Source organism: Telmatherina bonti, assembly GCF_933228915.1.
Source record: "Telmatherina bonti genome assembly, chromosome: 20".
Taxonomy (NCBI): domain Eukaryota; kingdom Metazoa; phylum Chordata; class Actinopteri; order Atheriniformes; family Telmatherinidae; genus Telmatherina; species Telmatherina bonti.
Genome location: NC_136618.1, coordinates 11,934,196 through 11,952,160, shown reverse-complemented (window position 1 = coordinate 11,952,160; position 17,965 = coordinate 11,934,196). Strand labels below are relative to the sequence as shown.

Sequence of the window (17,965 nt, the reverse complement as noted above, 5' to 3'; positions counted from 1 at the left end):
TTATTATTCCAATAAAAACTTTTTTCTTTTGAAGCAATTGAAGCAATAACAAAAATCTAAAATTTGCGATCAAGTGGTTAGGTCTATGCCATTGTCTTTCATAGAGCCCAAAATTCCTGGCGGCGCTCCTGTATGTAGATATACCCTTTCATTAAAGAAAATGCTGAATATACAACAATCACTCAAATGACAGGAGACTTAAATAAGGAACAATAACTAAAAATTTGCAAAAATATAATTTAGTAATATAAGACACAATTTTTTTCATTTAATTGAGTTGAAGAAAGAAAGAAAAAAACCCAAACAAACAAATTGGTCCTGAACAAATTAGAGCACTTTTCTGTTGAACAGTGGGACAAAATACCTGTCAACAGGTGCAGAAGTCTGACTGAGAGGAACAGAAAACACCTGACTGTAGCGGAAACATTAGAGGATTGTTCAACAAAATATTAGTTTATGAGTGATGTAATATGTTTTAAATTATCTTATTTGTTTGCTTTTTTTAAAAAAAAATTATTTCTATTGAACCAGAATTAGAAAATAATGTGATGATTTTCATAATTTTTTTTAATTTATTATTACTTTAGTCAATTTCAGCTTATTTTACAGGCGGCTGTTTTTTTTTCTTCCTTATTTAATGAAAGGGTATGAATAAATATGAGCACAACGGTACATGGCACGGACATGTTCCACCAGACATAACTTTTTAGGACTTAAATTCCTAGATCCATAATAATTACTCATTTTGTGGTCATTTTACTTTCAAATAATAAATATCAGTTTAACACAGTGTAATGAATATGGAGTACGATTATACGATTATTCACTCATTCATAATCTAGCCCAAACATGCAAAAAAGGACCAGTAAACATCTCACGATAAGAAATTTCCTGCAGTATTTAAATACATCATCAGCGTTTCCGTTCAAATATCATTCTCGCATTCTGATTGGTCAACTGTGATTTTACGCGGGAAATCTCCGTTGTACCTCCACCAGTACTCCAGATTTAAGGCTGAATTTCGTGATAAATACATTTAAAACAAAATGTTTTACTATCCAAATGTTCTCCAACGCCACACAGGGTGTTTTTCTACCGTTTGGTGAGTTTGAAAATGCTAGCTTGTTAGCTTTTAATGACAAATATTCTATTCCTACAATGTTGCTAATGTTAGCTAGCCTTTGGCTAATTAATTTAACTTTAAATTATCTTAAAGTTGATTTGTAAGTTTTATAAATGAGTTTTATTTTCTAGGTTAGCAGCCACCAGAGGTATTCGTGTCACTCGCAGAGAGTTTCTCAGAGTCAATGTAAAGCGAACTTGGTAAGAATGGCCATTTTAACTTAAACCTATTTGATTCAAGTGTGTGTTTTAACCAAGATACACCTGTTAAACTTTATTTATTTCACTGTTTATTTGTTTCAAAATGTGTCTCTGTCTCTTCTGATGTTACATAGATATATATACTTCTATACTAGGACCTGCTGGTACAGTAGCACAGGCAAGTTTAATCTTAAAAAATTACAGTTTATAGCCTTTTCACTGCAGTTCTGCTGATGAATATGAACATTTTCCAAGAAGCTTTCTACTTTATTTAATTTACCATTTTAGGCACCAAAATCATATGAAAAGGCATAATTCAATCATCATTTACGACTCAAGCGAAGACGGACTGTGATTCTTGTAGATTGTGCCAACATAGTTTAGATGAACAGCTGATCCAAGCTAACATCCTCAGCTGAACACATCAAACTTAAAATATGTTGTCTGGAAGAACATTAACAGGTCACAGTATTTTAAGATTCAAGGCAACCTTTATTAATCCCAAAAGAGCAATTTATTTGTAGCTCAGCCACATTTGCATTACCTATAAAAATGAATCCTCAGAACAAGAAACAGTATGCTATGTTACATACAGCAGTCCAAATAGACAAAAAGATACTTGTGTGCTTAATCAAATTCCCTAACTCCATTTTTGTAATGTTTACAGCAGGGACATTTTGGACTATGTGACTGCGCAGGTTCCTTCACTGCAGCCGAACCAACCCCGGCCTCGCTTCTCTCTCTATCTGTCATCCCAGCTACAATATGGAGTGGTTGTGGTCTACCACAAGCAGTGTGTCATCCTGCTCGGTGAGATAAAAGGGGAATATTCTTCAATCTGAGGATCAGAAACGGAAAATTCTGATGGCTGTCGTCTGCGTGGTCTAGATAAAATATACTATAGCTTACTGCAAGAAAAGACAGATGAAAACTGAAATAAAATGAGGGGATACTGCAGATGGGGAATTGCAGACTCTGCTTTTTTGTGATGTGCAAGTGTACCATGCCATCAATTATTATGAATTGTAAATCTCCTGTTTTGCTGTAAAACTAAAGCAGCGCTAAAATCCCAGGCCTTGATTTCCAGCACATCCTCATGCAGTGTGATTTGGAAGCCAATATTGAGCTGATGAAAGCAGTATCACCAAACAGCTCGACAGTCTTGATTCATCAAGGTTTCAGTTACACCCTGATACTGATACTCCATCAAGCCGCTTCACAATCACACTGCTGTCAGGGTTGAAGAAAACTGTGAAACACAGTGCAAAATGATCAGTGGTGGAAGAAGCCAGCCAACCAGACGGTGTTTATTATGCAGAGCTGTGTTTCATTCTATCTATCAGCATTTCTCAGAGCTGCTAGTGAAAACTTTGAACCCATTTTCTGTTCTCTAGAGGAGGTCCAACAAACTATTGATCGCCTGCTGCGCTCTAAAGGAGCCGTACTTATCGACATGGAAGAATCTGACAGGTCTACACACACACACAGATACACAATGGTACCTTGGGGCGTCTATATTTGTATAACTGAATGAAAGGTTTTTGCTGGAACCTTAGTGAGTGATTGAAAGAATGCAGTAGAGATCAGGTTTTTATAAAGTAGTAGACTCAAGTGAACAGCTTTATAAATGTTTGATGAGACATATTATGAAGTGGCAGCATTGTATGAGCTGCCGTATCTGTTAGAGATCGTTTCACATTTTCCACTCTAAATTTGCTCCATGTTCATTTTTATTCCAGTGATATTTCATTATATAGATAACCAACTCAGCAAATATAAGTATTGGAGTAAATTACACCCATTCGCTTGTAAACCAGCATTCACAAATTATTCTAGAGGTCGTAGCCATAAATGAAGTTTTGTCACTCTGGGACATAAATCTGAAAAAAAAAGTAACGCAAAGTTGCACACATTTCCCACGCTGCATGAATTTCTTATGATGCAAGTATGAATTTTGGCCTGTTTTTGCTATTTATAAAACTGATTGGACAATGACAAACTGATCACGTCTCAAACATCATGGCAGAGGACAGATGACAGAAGTCAATTCAGTTTCTTCACTGGACAGTAATAATATTAAAGGCTGCAGAAATTAAAGATATCTGTACGGGTTAAGGTATTAAAACTTGTTAGTATTCTTATATTGAAGAAGAGATCAAGTATATCTTCTAAGGTTGAAGGTCACAAAATAATCTTAGTGTTAACACAAGTCCTTATACATTAGATTTAACTGCTGAAAAAAGCTGAAATCAGCTTTGTTGCAGTAGCCATGACAACAATAATCCTTCAGGACAATGTCTTAATTTAATTTCTTTTCCTACGTAAGCACAATTTATTTCACAGGGAGACAAATCTTCATTTACAAGCTTAAAAATATACACAGATGTGATTTCAGCCAGTAAATATATATGGAGGATTGGTAAGTTAGTAGTTAGGGAAGTGGGTTTTGGTCTGGATAACGTGGGTTCATGTCTCAAGTGTACTGATAGATGGGAACCACTCTGAGTCCTTGAAAAACACCCTTTAACCCCCAGTTGCTCTGTGGTGTCAAATCATGGCAACCCACAGCTGTCTAGTAAGTTTGGAGATGATGGATAAAAAGAGTAATTTCCCAATCATAAATAATGAAGTAAAAATTATCATTATCCAAAAAGAACACACAGTTCTCATCAGACCATGTTGGTCATGTTGAGGGATATCACTGGTGCCTTTTCGTCTGACAGGATGGCCCTGGATGTTCCTGACAACCTGCTGATGATGGAAGAAGCTGAAGGAGCTCAGGACCCCTTCTTTGGTCTCATGGAGTCTCACCAGCTACCCACCCCCTATAAAATACCCCAGGTTCATCTCATACACACTCGCATCTATTCAGCCATGTGATAACAGACTTAATGACGCGAGTTGTACACAGATGCCTGTTCTTCATATTAAATACTCATTATGATCACATAAATCAGCATTTTGTATCAAGAGCAGCAGTCAACATAACTATTTCGCCATTTTTACATTGATAAACATCTGGAGTTGAAAACATCGGCTATTTGATTAAAAAAAAAAAAATTAAATTACCCCGGAATAACTGAGTTACTCAGACCACATTTAGCACAAACCATTGGGGACTGTTTATAACAGCAGTATGAATATTTAGTTTTTGTTTTACAGGTATTGTATAGGACAAACCTGTAATATCTGACTCATGGCTTTATGGCACAATGCACATGAGTGTTGGTCACTCCCACACATCCACTCCTTCGATTGTCCCAGAGGAAGTCACTGTAGATAACCAACTATTACTCATTTTGTTTTCCATAAAGCTGACAGACATGGTTGGACTTTGACCTTCTGGTAATCTCTCTGGAAAAAGCTGCATGACTGGAAAAAAAAACTGCATGACTTCATTTGTTACATAACAAAGACAATATAGAGCAGACGTAGTAATGTACTAAAATATCCGTAGTACAATCTTGGAAACTCAAACTGTAAGATAAACTATACTGTGTATACTTTTGTCATTATTTTTATTCATTTCTGTGAATAGAAATGTTCTTTTCTGGACTCTGTTATAAATCCACTAATTGCTTTTAATAGTACAGATCAGCTGCACATGAGAAATTGTGTGCAGAAAATGCTGAATGATCATCTGAGAACAATTACTGTTGCTTTTTTAACCCCTTAACTGACAGGGAATGTCCCTTGGCCATTTTTATGTATTTTTTAATATAAGATCTTGTACAAAATGTTGGATATTTCATATTTTAGTACTACTTACTGCATGTGATGGATCAGCATCCGCAGTAGTACTGAAACATGGTATCAATGCTATGCTACTGGAATCAACCAAGGTATCAATGCTTTTCTGAGATTATAATATTACATATTAACTGTATCTGTTTTATCCACAAGAGCTGTGAGAGACCTCTCTTCTGGGACTTTAAAACAAACAAAAAAATACACCACCACAGCTCGGGGCGCTTATTAAAGGATTAATGATCTGCATCCAGACAAAAACCAATTCATGTAGCGAGAGTGAAATATTACATAAAAATATTCACCTTCGGAAGTCTGGACACATGAGGCTGATTTTCTTAGAAGCACACTGTTGTCATAAAGAAACGTTTAGTGTGTTTAGTTGTTTTGTTTCTTTAAACTTTCTGATCATAATCATCCAATAACTTAACTGCTTCTGAATTGTGTTTTTCATGTTTGTAATATTTATCTACAGATAAAGCTTGTGACTGCAGAGACGGATTTGCAGCATTCCTCGGTGTCCAGTCCCCACATCCCACTTGACGAAAAGGGTGAGACTAATTTCTTAATTTTTCAAACAATGTGTGTCATTTTTGAGAAAGTTTAATACTTGTTTGAAATATTTGTGGTCTGATTTTTGTGTATATATTTTAAAATCAATGTTGTACAGAAACATACACTTAGAAAAGCCATTTTAAGACTTGCATGGGAGTCCTTACATGTTCTGGAGGTGTCCTATATGTGCAAATGCAAATGTGGGCAGAATTTGCGTCAGACTTCTGGCAGAATTTTCCCTTCCCTTCCAGTTTATTTAAGCTCTGAAAGATGTGATAATAAGCAAACATATATGCTGATTTATTAGATGTTCTCCTGAACATTTTCAGTGTTCATGACTACATATACTGCTCTAATTTTAACTTGGACGAATTGATTTTGGCTAAATTGCAGGTTTAATTTACTAGTTAGCCTAGAATTTTATATTATTTTATTTTATTTTATATAGTATAAGTATAACTATTATGCTAATATTATTTTAGGTTTTTTTTGTTGAATAATTTTTTTTTGCACTTTTAATTTTACACAATTTAATTCTTGTTTCATATTTTATGCTTTGTATTTGTTCATTCTGTATCTAGTATTTTAATTTATATTTTCAGTTTATAAGGATTTTATTTCTCTGGTATTATATTTTAGTTTACTTTTATATCATAGAAGTTTTTCTTTAATTGCTAACTTTTCTAATTTAATTTTTAAAAGCTCAACCAGCACAAAGGAAAGCCCAGCTGAAAATACAGATGTACTTCTTAGTGTTGCCATATAAAAAATGTGCTATTAAGAGGTGGTTTAATCTGAAGGGGAAGTGACTTGTAATCATGCTTTCTTGCATGACTTAACCTGCTTGTAGATAAAAAGAAAAATAATTCATTATAATTTAATCTATGCTGGTCTCTCATCCTTCCTGTACCTAGAACATGTTTTGGTCCTGATTTGTCTTGTTGTCTTAAATCAGGGTTCAGTTCATCTCCAGCGCCCATCAACCTGAAAGAGAAGGAGGCGTTTGGCATCAACACTGCTGAGGTAAGTCTCTCTCAGAGTTCAGGTACAGGAACCATCCCTGTCATCATTTTCAGATGCCACACATGTCCTGTTGAATCAGAGCTGCGATGTGGATCGTGTGCACACAACATCTCTGCCACACATTAATGCTTGCTCGGCCTTCACGCTTCTCTTCACACTATGTAATGAAGAAGCTGCTTGAAAATCTGAATGTATGCTGTCTGGTACATTTATAAACTTAAAGTATATAAATTTCCTCTAATTGTTCTAGTAAGTAAAGCCATGTTTCTCCATTTTATTTGAATGGAAGACCATTGGTATCTTCACCCACCATCATCCTCCTCATTCTGTCACTCGGGGACAGACAGATGTTCCTCCTGAAGCATCGTCAGCTGATGAAGTCCATTTTGGCTTGATAAGATCTGACTTAATTATATCAGTCTGCGTCCACAGAGACATGTTGTTCACATCTCCGCTGGCCTCTGCCCCTGCCTGCCTGTCCCGTCGCTTTATTTTTGCTTTGCAGTAAACATCTACTGATATCCACACGTCTGTTTTTGCCCCCTGACTTTATTCATCCCCATGGACACAGAACTAACCAAAACATATTGCCTCTATTTGTATACGTCATTCCCCTGTTGCCTCAGTCCTGCATTTTGTCCTCATGTCATTACTCATGCTCTGACTCTCCCTGTCAGAATTTTGTGGGAGAAGACCTTCCTGAAGCCACAGTCAGAGACATTGAGTTGCTGATGGATCAACCAGACCAGTTCTGGAGAGGTGTGTGACTTTCTGTTATAGATATTTATCCGTCTGCTTTAATGAGACATCAGAGTGAAGATGTCCCTCTACGACATGTATATCTTTTTCATTAAATGTTTATTTTGTTTGTTTTCTAATAAATATAAATGTTACAGATTCTCTCTGCATTATCATCACCGGTGCAAGAAATTTAACAAAACTCTGAATAGATAAAGTCAAAGATGAGTTTGACTCATATTGGGAAAGTCCTAGTATGATTACGTTGTGTTTTGTTGGACAAAATTGTTTTTCAGCGTCTAATTGTTGCATGAAAAAGCAGGAAGAGAGCTGCGTGGTTTGGTTTGCAAAGTAGCCTTGAACTGAAAGCATAAAGTTTTTCACTTAGGCGTTTATCTAATACGCTCAGTTTTGTTTTGTTTCTTTCTCTTTGCAATTCCTACATATGCCTTAAAATTTAGCAGAGGGACAGCCGACACCAGAGGGGACCAGAGAGCAGGGAATCATTTCCTCCATTGACCAGTAAGTCTCCTTTACAACGGACAAAATATGAGAGCATGATCGGAGTGCTGTTAGTGGTCATATTTCTAAGTGAAGCACTGCCAAAAGAAAAAGTTATTTAAAAAAATCACACCGTATATCACAAATATGTGGCTCCAATCTTGGTACTAGAGAGATGAACTTATTCAGTGGAGCGTGTTTTTGTGTCCAGGCTGAAAGAGACAGTAGTTGGGACAGAGCGGGACAGTGTGTGGCTGTTGGATGAGCAGACAGGTCTGCCTGTGGAGGTTTCTGTGGCTGCTGCTCCCTCTGAGACGACACCTCCGCATGTAGTAATGCCAAGTCCTCCCTGTGGGGTATCTGCGAGGCTGCAGGATGAACCAGCAGGAAGTCTCAATGAAGAGGTGAGGCCAGGGATGAACTCTTGTTTTTAAATTGCATGTAGGAAACTGTGAATGATTCATTTGTTTTCATGTTAAACTGTGTCTGATCCAGACTCAAACCTGCAAGGTTTTACAAATCCACTCGCTTCGTTATGTGTTGGTCATTTAAACACCACGTGGCAGCAACACTTCAGCATGGACTTGTTTTCCCTAAATGACTGAAATGCTGTGATGCAAAACACAGAATACTGAAAACAGTCATACATGTGAAATTACTGAGTGGAGTATCTTTAACCCTTTCATGCATGAATTAATTAAAAACAATGCAACATTTTTTAAATTCAGTATTTTACCTCTACAGACATATGCAATTCTACTTTTTTTGTTTATTAGTGATATTCATAATTTATCATGATTTATGATTTATTTCAATGTATTTTATTAAATATCTATCGCAAAGGCAAACCTGTGTATTTACATTATGTTCAGTTATATCATATATTATCATATATCATGGATGACTCACTAACATCCACTGAAGTGGTTTATTTATCAAATCAAAGTTTATTTATAAAGCACCTTTCATACATAAAGTAGCCAAAGTGCTTTACATATATTAAAATAACAAGTAAAACAATTAGACACATAATCATTCACACACACACATACTGAACATACCCCAATCCCATGTTACATGGCAAAACTCTAAAGTAATCTTCTGTCTTTCTGACAAATAATCATAATGATAATCTTTATTCCAGACACATCGGTTCATATCAGCAATTAATGATAAAAGAAGAGAAATAGAAGACATATAGCCTATGTATACATGCATAATAATGATAAAAACGTCCATAGAGACATTCATTCCAGTATTTCCAAAAACAGGAGAAATACCTTGTGTCACCTAATTTTGGCTCAGTCATAACCATTACAATTACATTTTTTGACTCCCTTAATTGACTCATAAATCTGTACATGAAATTCCTCAACACAGCATGAAAGGTAGGAACGTAATTTGAGACAAGCATCTGACTTGCACTCGTCCATCTTGGAAGTAACAATATTCTAAAAGCATCATGAAATGCCACCTGAAGCTTTTTCATTTTAGCTTTTCTAGTATTGCACCTTAAATGAGCAGCATAAAAAGGAGTACAATACGCTCTAAAAAGAGCTATTTTCACATCCTCTGTCACAATAATAATAATAAAAGAATAAAAATCTTTACGAATTTACAAAAATACCATCCTCATTCATGAATATGCAAGAAAAAAGCTTGTAAATTGGTGTCCACTACAGGGCTGCTATGCATAAAAGGGTTAAATATTCTTAGAGTTCAGATTTCAGATGACGTGTTAATGTCAATAAAACCTACAGAGAATTTTGGATCAATTTTAAGCCATAATACAACTCAGGAAATGCTTCAGATTCAACCTGTCCAGCTACATCGCCGCAGTGGACATGTTAGTCTCAGTGTTTCCATCTCCACGTCCCTGGGAGAGTTTAAAAATCACTGATTTTTAGGTGGCTGAAGCACCATAGTTTCCTACATGCGTCCTCTGTTGCAAGTGTGCCTAGTAGCCATGTGTAAGAGTATCAGGGTGGAACTACATGTGGAATACAGCAATCCTGTATAGAGAAATGATGTGCTGTGGTGTAAATAAGATAAATAACATCAGAATGTTTCATCGTTTCTTAAAGAATGAAGTGTATACCAGTTTTACAGGAAATGTAACCTTCAGGCTTCGCTGTTTTGGCCACAGTTTGCATCTTGCAGTCGGTAAATGAATCTGTTCATGTCAGCATCCTTGCAAGAACATAGAATATTTTATATTTTGAGGTTATCTCATCTGATAATTCTCCATCTGATGTTATAAATATATTTCTGTGAACAGTGGACAGAAGTTGGAATTTAAAAGATTAAATCTCAAACCAAATTGCAATAGTTTCAGAGAAATTGCAATAGGATGTTTATTTCAGAATCCTTCAGGCCCAGGTGAGACATGGTAAATTTACTTATTCAGCACTTTTCTAGTCACATGTTTACACTAAGTATTACTTTCACACACACTCATTGCACTTCTATTGTTACATAGTAAGTGCTTTCACTATCACTCATATTGGTACTCCAGTAGATACATCGGGATGTTCAATGTCTTTCCCAAGGACACGTCAGCATGTAGTCAGGGGAAGCATGAAATCGATCCACCGACTCGCTGGCTGACAGACGACTGCTCGTCTTCCTGAGCTACAGACTGATGCTGGGCGAGCTTTACTACATACCAGCTGCTACTAATACCTTCTGAGGACACCTCATCATTCCTACATATATTACCTCTCCAGTTTATTACTTAAATGTTGTTTTGAAATATCTACTTTAAAAAATATCCACTAAACTTAAGTTTATAACAGTTAAACAGCAATAAGTAAACAAAACATAAAGTTTGCACCTTGTAAAGCGTAGTCTGTAAATGTCAAACTACAGAGAACAGTGTAGAAGGGTGTCTCACTATGTAATGGGAATTAGACCAAAAAAGTAGCCAGCAACTAGATGTTTGATCGTTTGCAGTTTCTTTTTTTTATAAGACATCTCATCTGCCATCTGTCATACATACCTGACATGATCTTTTCATGTTCACCCATCTGTCTCTGTCAGTGAATGTGAATTTACCAGTTTGGCGGTGTTATGTAGTTGTACGTTTGCCATCAGCTGCAGGTGGGGGCTCCTCCTCTGAGAAAGCGTGCCAAAGGACGCGGGCGTCAGCTCATCTTTGCAGACCCTGAGGTCCAGATATCCGACCGTGCAATGCTGGAGCAGATTGAAAATCCACTAACTGAGACGCAGCAGCTGGTAGATAACATCAGCATCGTTTGCACACTTTTGTCACTGTTCGTTGGTAGCAGATTTAGTTTCTTCGATGATTTCTTCGAAAAAACAAGTCTTGACTGTTTTATTAATTTGCTATTTAGTCATTATTTTCTTTTACCGCCTAAAAACTGTTTGTATCTTCACCACCATGTTTTTATGTCCATGTTTCTGGCAGTCTGACGTGATGCTGGACTTATATTCAGCAACCAGGCGTGCAACCCCTGCGCAGCTCTTCAGCACCCCATGTGGATGTAAGTACAAAACTATTCAGCAGATTTAACAGCATCAAATCTGCAGTTTCATTTCTAATGATGCTTCAATTAAAAAGTAGTAAATAAATGCATAACTGGTAAATGTTATGATTAAATAAATAATTTCTCCTGCATTTCAGATAGATTTTGTAGCATATATTTTACCTTGTCTTATCAGGAACAGCACAAAGCTACTGCTTTCCATTTAGATGAGCTGTTTTATCAAGAAACATAACTTAGCTTCACCTGAGTGTTTCGTTTCTGCAATGGCAAGAGAAAATGTCCTCTGAAAAAAGTCTATGGCGAATTTGCATATTAATCAATGTGAATCATTTTAGCAGCTGATACTCTAAACGAAACTTGTCTTAAAGATAACTCTGCTAACCTCTGAGGCAGATGCACGCTCCATTTATAACCTGTCACCTCGGTAACTCTGCCTTTTGACCTCCTTTGCAGCTCTCCTTCATGATGACCTCCTGTCGCTATGGAAACAACAGGCCTCACTCACTCCTCTGCCTGGAAGTGGAGACGAGCAGAGAGCAGAGGGGGAGTTGATGCAGGACATGGAAATACTGAGGAAGGAGAAGAAAAGGAGACACTCTCGCAAGGTTGGTCAGATGTTTGCAGAGTGGAGGAGATTTTAGCCGGTTGTACGGATGATTTTAAGTCGAGGTAGTTGATCAAATCTGTACGACTTTCTCCTCAGACATCCAGCGAATCAGAGCTGCAGCCTGTAGAGAGTTTGTGTAAGTCCTCCATCGTTTTAACCCAAACAAAACAACAAATCACATCCATAATTTCCTGAAATCATTGTGTGTTTACATGTGTGAGCAGCTGTGTCAGACGTTATCCTAGACATGTCTAAGCGAGATAAATCTGGAAACGATGCAATCACCCCCCTCAGCAGCAGATGGTGAGTCTCAGCTGGATAGATAGACAGGATGAGAAACACGTTGCTGAATGTGAGCGTGTCTGCAAAGGTCTCCACATGAGGAGGTCCAGCCAGCGATGGCGCCTATAGCTGAAGAAAACATGGAGATGCCCGAAGCTCAAACTGACACAGAGGACTGGAATATGCTGAGGTACATAATGCTACAGTGCACATGCATAATATATGCTAATGTACACACACAGAAATGGAATGAAGTATAAACTACTTTATTCATCCCAGAGGGATGAACAAATAAAAACCATGTAAATAAAAACAGCAATAATAATTAATTAGAAGAAAGTATCGCCTTGTTCAGGAGGGCGATCGCTGCTGGCAGAGATGATCGCTGGTTTCTTTCTGTCTTGCACTGGACTTGACGAAGTCTCAGGCTGAAAACACGCCGCTGTTTCCTCTATTTCATGTAGAATATGCGAAGAATCATCCGTTGCCTCCAGCAGCTTGTGCAGCATTCTTCTCAGGACAATCAGCACAGAACCAGCCTTCTCCATCACTGTGTTCAGTCTCTGGCTGTGACGCTGCTGCTCCTGCAGATGGCTGCACAGCTGATTGCACTTTCCACAACAAAACATATGCAACATCTTAGTGCTTCATTAAGAAGTGGGTTCTACTTTGTCCCTGTCCCTTGTAGACAACTGTGTTGCTTTTTCAGTCCAGTCTGTTGTGTAGCTGACTCCACCACTTCCACTTCTTCTCCCAGTATGCAGCCAGTACTTAGTTTACTCCTCCTGGAGTCAACACTCGTCTTTATTGTTTTGTTGGTGCTGAAACAATCACCTCATCTTGGACAGTCTTTCAAATCAGCTTCGTGTCCGTCACTGACATACCCCTCAACTGTACAGTAATCAGAGTATTCCTGCAGATGACTCAGAGTTGTATTAGGAGTCTGAGGTGTGCAGTTTGAAGTGAGATGGTGAGAATTCAGTCCCATGTGGGGCTCCTGTTTCTGCTGACCATCACTCTGACTTTTGCTCTCACAAACTGGTTTTGGTAATCATAACAAACTGACCAGCTGCAGCAAACCCAGACAGACCCACTTGTAAAGTGGGCATGATGGCTTCATCTGTCCCTCTTCACCCTGATGCTCCCATCTCTTCGGAACAGGATCAATCTGGACTCATAAGGCCACGTGACCTTTTTCCTGAGACCTTCTTCCAGAATCTAATCTTTATGCTTTCTAGCAAACTGAAGCCTTTTTTCCAGTTGGCATCGCCGGTTATTGGTTTTCTTCTGGTTACACAGCTGTCAGGCTTCAATCCCTTGAGTTCTCTTCATGTTGTTGACTTGCACTATTAAACCTAGTCCTGAGTTCTACTATTGTTTTTCTTTTAACTGATTTCCATAAATGTTTGCGTGATCACCAATCAGGATCTCTTTTGCTCTTTGCATTTCTTCCTGGAAGGTGATATTTCCTCACTAAACTTGCTGTTTTAAATAATGCATTGGAAAGTTCTTAACCTAATTTCAGTATTTTCAGCACCTTCCTGGATGTTTTTTGGGGTTGTTGACATAATTTGACCCTCCTGAAACATCTTTTCCACAACCACATGATGCATCTTCTGACTCGTTTGTTTAAGAAATGAGAAACTACCCGTCACATCAGTCTTGCAGTAATTGTACAATGGGAAGTTTGTACCAGTTTGTTGAGTTAAATCCAGGTTGTGACTGTTGTTTTGGACAAGAAATACAGTATATACACATAAGTTGTAATGATCTATTTTGGCTCAGTGATAAATAGGAAAACACAGCTATATTTCATAAAATATTTATATCATACAAACAATACAACATATAAGTATTTTTTTTTTTATAAAATACATAGAAATAAAAAAAAAGAAAAATATTATTAAAAGACAAAAAAAGGATCACTGTACTTGTCTGTATGTAAAACCAAAAAAGTCTTGCATGAAAGGGTTAACACCAGGCGTTCTACAGACTGTACACACCCCAATGTAAAGCAGCAAGATGCAAGAAGCATGTTTGTCTGCACTGCACTGCATCAGTAATGCCCTTTATCGAGTTCAGGAGACTCCAGCTCAGTGGTTTCCAGTAGAGTGTGAAATTAAAGAGTCTTGTAAGTTTCATCTGCAGCTGAAACAGCAGACAATAAATTACTTCTTGATATTTACAGTGCAGCTTTTCTTTTTTTTTAATCTTTGCAGCCTTTCAAATTTTTATTTTTCGCTTTCTATAGAAATATTAATAAATAATATTCTGTTATATATGTATTGTATTGGAACACAGAGAAGTCATTTAGTTTTGATAACGGGCCACAGACGCAGCCAGTATTGTCAAAACGCTCATCTCAGGAAGCTGAAGCAGGATGTGCTGAAGAGGGCGTCCCAAGTTTGCCATGGCAACTGCTCAAAGGTTGGCAGGACGACACTGCCAGGAGGGGTCAATGCTGCTCAAAACATGATTAAATGCAGCTTTCCTTCAGAGGATATTTATGTCAGCAGATGCAGATCCAGAGCATCAAACATCATGATGAACTATTCATTCTCCTCTTCTCTTCCCAACCTACAACTTAGGCGCTCGACACTAAGAAATATTATGTTTTAGATATTAAATGACACTAAATGAACCTTGAAGTTCACGGTGCACTTTTAAAATGTGGCTGTTTTCACTGAGGCGCCTCTTAACGACTGATGTCCCATCCATGTTGGCATCCTACCTCTGCTCCGAACTCTCTTCAGCCAGTAAAAGGTCTGAAACTGATTCTTATCCCTTCCACCAATACTGTCTTGTTTCGTTGCCGAATCAGCAACTGTTCGCATCCATAACAGTGTGTTGATGTCCAGCAGCTGATATGTGAAGCAGTGTGTGAAACTCGTTCCAGGCTGGAAGTGTGGTTTCTCAGCCTCTGGATGTTCCAGGAACATACAGAATAAATGTCAGTATGCCATCAGAAACATATTCTATTTCTCTGGTGATAATTTGTGTTATTTTACGAGCATTGATCCTTCTTTGCTTATGCCTGTAGACGTCTGCATTTATAGTTTTGAGGTTATGAAATACTTCGGTTGCCTTGGTCAGCCCCAAAGAAAATTTAACTTGCATCCCGACTGACCTAAGAAGTGTGTTTATTGTCCCCATCAGCTTCAGCCTACTGAACATGCCAGCAATAGAAAAGACCATTACAGGCTGTAACCTGTAATATCTCATCTCTGACAACAAGTTTGCACGTTCTTGAGAGAGAAATGCTTATTTTTGGAATGAGCCATCTTTTTCTAAGTCTTACTAATGTCACAATTTTGTGGCTACATTAGTCTTATAGCGTGATGCCTTTCCAAACAACTGGATCAGATGATGTTCAACATGCATCACAAAGGCTGATGTGATGTTCAAGGTGTGACAATGTGCTCTTTGTTTTCCCGTGTTGCAAGCTGACCTACTTTCTGAGTCGTTGCTTTGAAATTCAAAATACCAAGCAGACCTGCAGGATGAGCCACGTTTCCCTACTAAACTGAATCATTTTACGACTCGTGTGTAGATCCTGTGTGAATATGTAACACTGGCCAGTCCTAGTTGGCACATACAGTCAGTAAACATGTTTTATTACAAGCATGATGTTTTATTCAGGATGTTAGAGTGGTGGTTTGCGAGATTGTTAAAACAAAGATTTGAAGTTTGAGATTATTTTGTCTTTATATTCATAAAAAGCCTCTGAATGCCTGCAGATTCAAGCCTACTTGCTCTGCTCACACCACTTGTCGTTTGCAGCTGGATCCCCTCCCTGCAGAGGCTTGGCAAGGTCACCTTTGACTCTCTGCTGCCCCCAGAGGCCGACCGCTCCACTGCAGCTTTCACACTGAACAAACTGCTTGGTGAGGAAAAGCTGCTGTGAACACATAATGTTCCCGTTGGTCGCTGAGCAGCAGCGATGGCCTGGATATTCGTTTTTACATTGACAAATTAGAGTTTGGATGATGTAATATGTTTTTCTACTCTATGAAACATTGTGTTGATCTGTGATGTTTTCCCTCCACAGAGCTGCTGTCCACTAGACAGGTGAGCGTCTGTCAGACGGAGCCGTACAACATCATCACCATAAAGCCAGCAGCGATCCGAACGGCTGACTGATCACAGCTACTGTCTCACTCTCGGTTCCTAAAGCGTTGCAGTTTAGTGTTGCTGCATTTTTTTAAAAAAAAATGTAATCTTTCAAAATGAATTCAATCCTGTCGGTTTTTTAATAGTTTTTATAAAAGGAATTCCGAGGTTTTTATGCATTTTCTTTTAAATCATTCAGGAAAGTTACTCAGTTTTGCCTCACTTTTTAAACTATTTAAAGGTTTTTAAAAACTTTTTAAAGTGGTTTTAACTTGAGCATATGGTCATGTTTTTACAGAGTTAACGTGCTGTATTTGTTTGCATTTTTAAACCGTTATCTGAACTACATACCTTGTGGTTCAGAAATGTTCTGAATGGATTTTGATACTCATCAATACATCTGTTGGATGGTTGTTATTCCTTCCAATACTTCACACTTTTCTCCAGTCAAAACTGACCTTTAGTTTCACAGTAACGCTACATGATGTTCTGGATTAAAATGCAGAGAAATAAATCTTATTTTACACCTCAAGTTGTGTTTATTGTGCAGAAACACATGGACATGCGTCTGATGTGAGCAGAACATGTAGAAGTTCATCTGCCTCCAACTTGACCAGGTTGTGCCTCACTGGCAGAAAACTTCAGTCTGACCTCATGCCTCGGTAACTTTGCACAATAGAAGTGTTTGTGTACATTATAGATCCATGTGGCACCTCTTTGTGACCAAGAGGCCTGAGCTGAGGTCAGCGCTGCCGTCCAGGAGCAGAAATCCTAATTCACATCAGCATGTTGGAATGGTCATTTTGTCGACTACATGCGATGCGTTCGGGTTGCAGTGTTGTGCAAGGAAATATCCCCCATCTGCTACATGTTTTCATTGAAAAGAGCAGAATTTTATAGCTGTGTTTCTGCATATTTCTGTAAAAATGCAAACATACACAGTTTAATGCTTTGCTAAGAAGCAGCCTGATAGTTTATCAGCTTCTAAAACAACAGCAGATCCCTGATGAGCCAGCACCTCTTCTGCTGCTGCATCACTGGAATAAAATGTAAGCATGACCTCACTGTGTTTACAAACAGCATGGTGAGGAGGAGGTAGATCTGACAGGCCAAAAGTAAAGCTTAGAAACAAAGAAATTATTTGACTTTTTTAGGTTGCAATAGTCTTGACACTAAGGTACGAGTTGCATTAATCCAGAACCAACTGTTCTTCATGTCATTGCTGGAAAGGAATGACTTTAGTCTAAATGATCTGTCTGTTTACTTAGCTCAGAATCAAATATGACCCCAAAGTCTTGGAGAAAGGTGATGGAAATGAAAAACAATGAATTTAAGTGGAAGAAGGAAGGTCAGAAATGATCATTGATTTACAGTCATCTTTAATTTTTAGTTTGATGTGACCCATGTAGAGTTAAATGCAGAATGATCTGTGTCTTATCTGCGCAGCAGTAGGATGAGATATTGTACTTTGTTAAGATGCAAACCTAAAGAAGCATAATGAGAATAAAACTGATCCCAAAACTTCCTGGTAGAACTCATCTTGTGACTGGAGCTGTAGAGAAGGACATCTTAA

At 37.9% G+C, this 17,965-nt stretch overlaps 1 protein-coding gene across 1 annotated transcript; it reads left to right on the top strand.

Moving 5' to 3' along the window:
- Window positions 1–1,046: 1,046 nt before the first annotated feature.
- Window positions 1,047–16,422, top strand: rec8b (REC8 meiotic recombination protein b; the record flags this gene model as incomplete). The annotated part of the gene is made up of 18 exons (XM_079259613.1): window positions 1,047–1,102; window positions 1,255–1,323; window positions 1,991–2,133; window positions 2,718–2,793; window positions 4,047–4,164; window positions 5,546–5,621; window positions 6,581–6,648; window positions 7,326–7,407; window positions 7,848–7,908; window positions 8,099–8,291; window positions 10,981–11,121; window positions 11,315–11,390; window positions 11,847–11,998; window positions 12,097–12,136; window positions 12,225–12,303; window positions 12,371–12,472; window positions 16,063–16,166; window positions 16,331–16,422. The coding sequence occupies 18 exons, from the start codon at window positions 1,047–1,049 to the stop codon at window positions 16,420–16,422; spliced, it is 1,728 nt and encodes a 575-aa protein (XP_079115739.1).
- Between the last annotated feature and the right edge of the window lie 1,543 nt (window positions 16,423–17,965).